Source organism: Tupaia chinensis, unplaced genomic scaffold, assembly GCF_000334495.1.
Source record: "Tupaia chinensis unplaced genomic scaffold, TupChi_1.0 Scaffold146740_1, whole genome shotgun sequence".
Classification (NCBI taxonomy): domain Eukaryota; kingdom Metazoa; phylum Chordata; class Mammalia; order Scandentia; family Tupaiidae; genus Tupaia; species Tupaia belangeri.
The window spans coordinates 725340-733396 of NW_006206595.1; the positions used below are offsets into that span (position 1 = coordinate 725340).

General features: G+C 51.5%; 1 protein-coding gene across 3 annotated transcripts in view; it reads right to left on the bottom strand.

Moving 5' to 3' along the window:
- Nucleotides 1–624: 624 nt before the first annotated feature.
- The window catches only part of CALCOCO1 (calcium binding and coiled-coil domain 1), a 16684-nt gene continuing 9251 nt past the window's right edge, over nucleotides 625–8057 (bottom strand). The window contains exons 8-16 of one of the 3 annotated variants that reach the window (XM_027768504.1): nucleotides 6093–6248; nucleotides 5626–5880; nucleotides 4986–5111; nucleotides 3955–4050; nucleotides 3488–3593; nucleotides 3070–3266; nucleotides 2599–2705; nucleotides 2266–2337; nucleotides 625–1619 (exon numbers count right to left, since the gene is read on the bottom strand). In XM_027768504.1, coding sequence (XP_027624305.1) covers nucleotides 1442–1619; nucleotides 2266–2337; nucleotides 2599–2705; nucleotides 3070–3266; nucleotides 3488–3593; nucleotides 3955–4050; nucleotides 4986–5111; nucleotides 5626–5880; nucleotides 6093–6248 — 1293 coding nt within the window. In that variant the 3' untranslated portion in view covers nucleotides 625–1441. Of the gene's footprint in view, nucleotides 1620–2265; nucleotides 2338–2380; nucleotides 2500–2598; nucleotides 2706–3069; nucleotides 3267–3487; nucleotides 3594–3954; nucleotides 4051–4985; nucleotides 5112–5625; nucleotides 5881–6092; nucleotides 6249–8057 lie in introns of those variants that run through there. The other 2 variants (XM_006169089.3, XM_027768505.1) reach the window with 2 other exon arrangements.

Here is an 8057-nt window from a genome sequence, read left to right on the forward strand (position 1 = left end):
GGCCTGGCTGAGCGCCCGGGTGAGCGGCAGGTCCTCAGCCAGCGCTTTCTGGTGCAGGTCTGCGTCTGCCCAGCCTGCGAAGCTGCTGGTGGATGAATGTGTTTGCGACTGTGGAGGCAGAGTGCGTGTGGGTGTGTGAGGACGGCAACAGGGGGAGGGTGGGTGGGCGGCAGGGGTAGAAGGAAAATAATATCTTTATTTTATTTTACTTTAGAGGTACAGGGCTTAGGAGAGTTTTTCCTAAGTGGATACTTAAAAGGTATGTACTGTTGACAGAAGAAATGTCTGTCCTTTGACTCCTGCCATGGAGGGTGAAGGTCTGGGCAGTGGAAACCTCACCTCTGCCTCCATGGCAGGCAGCTACCCCTGGGGGAGAGCCCACGCAGACCCCCAGGGCAGTGTTCTCCAAGCCAGGCCTCCCACTGAGACTAAGGCTCTCCCTCTTCCCACTGGGGCCAGCACCCCAGGAGGCATGAGGGGGACATAACTGCCCACATCCTTCCCCATGAGGCAGAGACGAGACCCCCTCCACCCTCCTCTCCTCCACCAGGGTCAAGAGCCAGGGGCCTGGGCCCTATTTGCTCTAGTCACACTTGATGAGAAAAAGACAGCTTAAAACAACAGTTACACATATCATATAAATATATTGCCCGAACTACAGACGGAGGGGAAGGGTATCTGGGGGAAGCTCTTATTGCTGTGGGGGGGACCTAGAAAGGGAGGAGGGGCTGGGAAACGGGGACACCTGGGACCGCTGGTCCCCCCACCCCTCACAGAAGGCACAAATACATTATTTCTTTCCGTGTGAGGATATGGGGGTTTGGGGAGGAGGTGGTGGCAGTGGCAGGAGACAGAGTACAGGAATCCTTAAAAACTCTAAAGAAACCTCCAAACTTAGTATCTAAGGCTAATGGAAAAGGTTGAGGTGGGGTGCAGAAGGCGATGGGGGACAGAAGGAGAAACCAATGAAGCTGGGAACCAAGAGAGACCTGAAGAGGTTGCGATGTCCGCAATGCTGCCTCTATGCAGGACCCAGAGAAAACTCAGGTAAAACACCAGCCCAAACAAGAGAGGGCGGGGTGCCCCAGGAACTGGCTTCAGGCATCAGAGAGGAGGGCGTGTGAGTGTGTGCGTGGTGGCTGTGTGAATATCAGAAGCAATCAGGGATAAAAGTGGATGACTCTATTTCCACTAGGGAGGGGCTCCTCCAAAACTGCTTTCAGGAGCAAATTCAGCCACTTGCCTGGGACAAAGAGCCAGGGAGGAGAGGATGAAGTTAGAGTACTTGGGATGAAACTGGCTACACAGAAGTGGTTCTTAGGAAACAGAATATCGTGGAGTCCAGAGTGGTGGAGTATAGGCATGAGACTTTAGCGTACATCTGTGCATGAGTGTGTGTGCATGTAAGTGTGCATGTGTGTGCGCTAGGGAGGGGAGAGAATCACTCAAAGGTGAAGGGGTCCTGGGTACTGAAAAAGAAGTGTCCATCCATGTGGTCCTCCAGGGCATCTTTGTCACTCTCGGCAGGGAAGCGCTCCTTACAGATAGGACACTCCTTCCATGGCGGGGTGGCAGGGCCCCCAGTGCTGGCCTCTGACACAGAACCCACTGCAAAGCCACTACAGAGACAAGGGGGATAAAAAGACGATTGATTTACAGGACTCAGGGAGGACCCTGCTGCCTGGGTTCCCAGGTTAACCTGCTCCAAATGCAGCATCCTGGTCTTTCTCTCTTCCAGCCTCTCCTACAGCTTCTTTCTCCTCACAATACCGGAAGCCTCGGCCTTCCAGTTCCCCATGTCCTCTCTTTAGTCCCTGCTGGTCTCTGTAATGCACGGCCCATCCCCCACCTCCTGCTCTCTTCCCTCCATCTCCGTCTGCTGCCTAATGAGGCTGAAAATGAGCCTGACATCGTCCTTCATCTTCCTGCTCCAGCCAGGAAGGATGACAGCATCACCCCCTCCTGCCCTGAGCCCATCTCACATCCAGGCAAAGCTGGGGGCTAGACGATGAAATCTCTCTTCCCTGGGCTGGCCCTCTTGACCAGGGAAGACAAGGGGAGGCAGAAGGGGGCCATCTGACATCTGAATCCCCCGTCTCCATTGTTTCCCCTCCAAAGGGTGCCTGGGGGAAGTCAGGGGAGAGGGTGGCATCTGAGGCATAGCTAGGTGGATGCTGGATCCCAGTCTTCTCTCTGTTCCCATCCCTGGGACCTTGGTACCTCCCTTCGTCCCGTCCCTGTCCCGTGAGGAGCCTAGGTACCTACCTGATGGCTGGGGAGGGGATAGGGACAGAAGAAAGGGGATGCAGGGCAATTTGGGCTCCGTGGAGGATGATGCTAGAACAACACAGAAGCCAATTAAAGGCAGGGCCTCTGAAGGCTTTGATAAGATACGTGGAGGGATTACCTGAAGGCACTTGGGCTTTGGAGCGATGGGTCATTTTCTGTGTCAACCATACCTATATCTCCTTTCCTTGGCTGAGGCCAAGACAAGGGAGGCTGGGGGCAGGGCATGGTGACTGGTGACTGTTCACCCAGACACCCTTTTCCACTGTCTTCCTCCCACCTCCCTCCCTCCCACTCCCCAGCTGCGCTCACCTGGCCATGTCATAGAAGGCACTGCCTAGTTCAGGAAGCAGCAAGCTGGCCTCTTCACCTCCTCTCTGCACAGCTGCCATCAGGACTGATTTCTCATCTTCAGCCTCCTGGGCACCAAAGAGACAGATTGGGTTTTGGGGTGCTGTTCCAAGATGGGGGGAGCAGCACACTGGGACAGGTAAGGGAAGGGCAGCTGAGGCTGGGGAGAGAGCAGAAGGGCTGGAGGAGTTAGGCCAAACAGGTGTTCGGCAGGGGCTGGAGGATAAGACAATGAAGGTGGGGGGGGTAGAGGCTGGGAGCAGTGAGGCTACTGGGCAGACTGGGTTTTGGGGTGGTTTCTGTCAGTGGCCTTGAAGAGAGGCTGGGCCTGCCTTTTATTCTCTAAGGAAAAAGAGCCTCATAAGGCTCTGGCCTCCCGGGTCTGGACCCAGTTGCTTCTCTGCTCCTCCTCACACTCCCCTTACTGCTCACCGAGCCGGAGCTACTGTCCTCTGCAGGCCCTGAGAGATGGGGAGCAATGGGAGCTGGCTGGCTGATGACAACCAGGGCAGAAGCCTCTCGTGGCCCAGCAGGAGAGCTGGGATCCCCATGCTCACACAGGCCATAGGGAGGGAGCCTTGAATCTTCTGGGGACTCATCCTCTGAGTCTGTCAGAGCTGCCGGGCAGCCTGTGTGAGAGGAAGCAGCAGAGAAAGAAGCGTTGTCAGGGGATGGGATGGGCTCTACCTTCTCGGGGTGAGGGACAGTTACATTGAGCAGGGGCCAAGGTCTGGGAAGGAAAAGCAAAACTCCTAGAAGGCAGAGGCTCCCCTAGAGGGGTCACACAGAGCTGTCCTTGACAGGGGAAAGTGGAGTGGGGAAGAGTTGTCACAGATAGGGGGGTACAGACTCAGCCCTGCAGTGGCCTCTTCATCCTCTGTGGCAGCATCATTCCATTTCTCATCTGCCACCTTCTCCAGGCGGGCCTCCAGCTTTCTCATGTACTCTAGCAATTCCTGGAATGGGGGAGGAAAGAGGCTGGTGCTAGAGGCTGGGAAGACGCCAACCTTGCTGGCCTAGAATCTTTCCATTGTCCAAAACAGACAGCTGCGCAGGGTTAAATGCCTTCACCAAAGGACGGGGCAACTTAACGGAGATTCCTTCCCTCAGGAGCCGCCATTCACCCCCTATCCACCTCCCTCTCTTAGCCATCCTCTCTGACAGGCCGAATCAGCTAATTAGAGGAGCCATGGCTCTTTTTTAGTTTTTGGGCCCTCTTAGACATGCCAGTTTCTAAGTCAAGAGATGACAAGAGTATAGTTTCTGGTCCTCAAGTCCTCAGCTCTGGCATCCAGGACCCAAGTTATGGGTTCTCACCTGCTTCTCCTCCTGTAGCTGCTCCTTTTCCTTCTGGAGCACACGCAGGGCTGACCGCAGCTCGGTCAGCTCCCGCTTACTCTCTGACAACTGCACCTGAGAGAAAGGGGTCAGATGGAATCTGGAGCCTGGAATGAGCCTGCAAGAACCTGGGCTCTGAGACCTGAAACACTCTAGAACCCCATGTGTGTATGCTTTTCTTTTTTACTTTTGGAGAGGTTTTCGCTATAGAGGTGTGCACTCGCCAGAAAGACAGAGAGACAGAAAGTGAGGAAATCACCCCCCAGGGAAGATGGCCACACCACAATCCCTTCTCCTCCATTCTCCTTTAGGGATCTTGGGCATGCACGCATATGTGCCTGGTGTGGGCCGAAGCCACCAGGTCTGGGACTCGAATTGTGGTCAACTACATGAGAGTCCAGTGATGTAGCCATTACGCCATCTGCTGGTCTCATGTGCTCCTTTCTTGAGGGACTCATTCAGGGAAAACTCCAACACCTTCCTCCATGAGTCTTGTCTTGGCCACAGAGACTCAGCTGTTAAGAGTCCTACTCTGGGGACCAGCAGGTGGCGTGATGGTTAAAGGCACTGGATTCCCACATGGCCGACAGTGGTTCAAGTCCTGGACCTGGCAGCTTGCTCTCTCACTTTCTGTCTTTCTCTCTCTGTCTGATCAAACTGAAAAATAATAATAGTAATAACAATAAAGTTAAATAAAAATAATTAAAAAAAAAGAGTAGTCCTACTCTGCTTGTCAGCTACAGACCTGGATGCTAACCTGCAGACTGGCATGTAGAGACCTTGGCCCTAGCACGGGCACACTCTATAATAAACTCCTCACTGGGCCTAGATGTGTGCCCTGAGAGCAGAAAGGGGGAGCGACCGAGAGGGCTGGGAAGTGAGCAATGAGATGCTGCTCAACAGAGAAGTGAGCAGCCAGTGCTTCTGAGCCCAGGCCCAGGACAGAGAGAAGGGGCCCTGATGCTTTAGGAGGCCTCAGGACAGGACCCGTGGCGGTGGGGGCGGCTCACCAGGCTGGAATCCTTTTCCCGGGCCAATTCAGTCTTGAACACTTGATTCTGGGTCCTCTCCTCCTGAACGGCCTTCTCCAATCGAAGTATCTCTGCACTCAGCTTTAGGATCTTGTCCTTCTCTGCCTGTGGGATGCCATATAGGAAACAGGACAGCAGCGGTGAAGGAAAAGGGATGCCACTGGCGGCAGCACCACCCGCAGTGCATGCCTTTCTTTATTTAACTGAATTGTTTGTGGAGCAATTTCTCTCCTTGCCTTCCTCATGTCCTATACCTCGTGAAGAGGATGGGACATGAAGGCAAGGTGCTGTGCTAACTAGGATGGGCACTGTGGCACAGCTTGGTGGTTAAGACAGGGAACATTTCTGCACCAAGGACAGTCACCAAGGAAAGCGCTATGGTGCCAGCACCTACAGGATACCCTGGTTAGGGATGGGTCATACCTGCAAAGTAAAAGTGTACTTCCCTCAAGGCCCCTCCCCTCTCTAAGTCCTTGAGGTTCTCTTCCCCTCCCCTCCTTTCCCCTCCCCTCCCCTCTCTTCTCCTCTCTTCTCCTCTTCCAGAGGGTCTGACCACATGTGGGGTCCCCATGGAGGTGGGATTGGTGGCTCTGAGACTCCAGGTTCCCCATTCCTTTACCTCCACACTCTGGAGCAGTCCTGTCCTTTCCCTGCTCCACTGGCATTTTTCCTCCTTCAAGTGCAAGCTGAGCTCAGCCAGTCTGCCGTTGACCTCAGCCACTTCCAGGCGGCTGCGGTGCAGCTCGGCTATGGTGCGGTCCCTCGCTCCTGCCGCGCTGGCCAACTCTTCCCCAAGAAGGGCAGCTTTCTGCTGGCTTGAGGCTGCAAGCTCCTGGGCCCCTCGAAGTTGCTCCTTGAGGGGCTCCAGTTCAACCTCAAAAGAAAGGAGATGGTGATCAGAGTTCCCAGTGAAATATTTGTGAACTAGGGAAGAAGCAGACTCACATGTCCCCCTGCGGCATCAGGACTCAGGATTGTGTCGTTCATAGTCTTTAGCCATTATCTTTTCCCCTTCTTTCTGGCCACCCAGACTTTTCTACAACTAGCCCTTGAAACAGTCACTGATTCCTGTTACCCTTCACTCACCACCCGCTGCTGGGTTTGGCCTAGTGTGTCCTTCATCTGGGCCACCTTGTCCTTCAGTCGCTGGACCTGAGCCCCCAGCTCCTCTTGCCGGCCCTTGGCCTCCTGCAGCTCCAAATTTAAGTGACGGTTCTCCTGCTGTGCCAGCTGGAGCTCAGTCTGATGGAAGTGGAAAGTAGGGAAGGAAAGGCATACGTATGGCGAGATGGCCAAGTAGGTGAACTACTGTGATCAGAGAGGTCAAGGTTCCACTTCTTAAAGTGAATACATGCTCAAGCATCAACTCTTTTTTTTTTTTTTTTTTTTGAGAGGTTTTTGCTATAGGGCACGTGCGCTCACCAGACAGACATAGAGAGACAGAGAGACAGAAAGCGGTAAGTCACCCCCTGGGGGGATGGCCACGCCGCAATCCCTTCTCCTCCATTCTCCTCTCGGGATCTTGGGCATGCACACACACATGCCCAGCGTGAGTTTAAGCCCGCGGGTCCAGGACGTGAACCGCAGTCGACTACGTGGGAGTCCAACGACATAGCCATTAAGCTAATTGCTGGTCCCTCAAGCATCAACTCTTGACAGCTAATTTTGAGTTCTCAGCTCAGAAAGACTCAAGCGTCAATATCAGTCTTCAGCCCAAGGCTTTACTAGGTATCTGGGTCCTCTTTCTGCTTCTCTATTCTTCAAAGCATAGCTGGATGTCCTACAGGCCTCTCAAACTCAGCATAGTCTACTTCTCACCTCACCTGTCTGTTCTACTCTTGTTTCTGTCTATGGTAACTACTTTCCAAGTCACCCAGGCTGGATACCTTGATACATGCTTAGCTCTGTTCTCTCTCTCTCTTGCAGTCTTGGAAAAGCCTACTGCCTCTCCATCCTCCATCTTGGTCATAGTCATCTCCTCCTTTCTATTACCACCACAACCATGTAAGCTCAGCCTCTGGGCATTTCTAGTTTGGAGTACTGAACAGCCTTACTAGATCATTTTACAAAACACAGTAAGATTAATCTTCTTTAAGTGCTGTTATGATTCTTTAAGTACATGTCATTCTTACATGATTGATTGCGTTGATTGAAAATCATCAATGCCTCTCACAGCTTATAGAATAAGGACTAAATTCAAGATCCTGCCAGTCTGACCTAGGCCATATCTCAAACTCTCCAACCACATATTCATCTGCCCTGAGCATTCTGGCCTTTAAGTCTTTTCTCCTGTCTTTGTTCCTAGACTGTCCCCCAATTTGTCTATTTAGATTCTGGTTATTTTCCATTGCTGATGGTTTTCAAACCACCTTCTTTAGAAGTCCATAGTTCTGGGGAAGCAATGTAGGGTTTCTATACATATTTGATTTGAACTTCTAAGTTATTAAAAAATTATGATAAAAACAACACACAAACTCACAAGTTACCATGCTAGAGATCATCAATCCATTGGCATGTGCTTCCAGATAAACCTTTTTTGTACAAACCTCAGAATAAAGTTTCTATTGTATTTCCTACTGAATTGAAGAGCAAACTGAGATTACAAGATGGACAGTTTAAAAATGATCATTTGGGGGCCAGCAGGTGGCATTGTAGTTAAGGTGCTGGACTCCCACATGGCTGACCATGGTTCAAGTTCTGAACTTGTCAGCTTGCTCTCTCTCTCTCTCTCTCGCCAAATTATAAATAAATAAATAATGTTATTTTTAAAAAAATGATCATTTGCACCTATTTGTGTGTGACTCAAGGCATTCTCATTATTCCAGAACCAAAGCAAAATACAAAAGTCACTGAAGCTGACAGTCACTCATAGCCTCTAATTCCAAAGTTTGGTTTCCATCGAAATGACCTAATTGCCTTCATCACCTTATAAACAGATGCTATACATTTAAATTTATAAAAATAAATGTATAGTAAGAAAGTATTGTTTTTATTTATTGAGTGAGGTTCCACATAAGATCTAAAATTTTAATGGTGGGTGAAGAGGAAAGA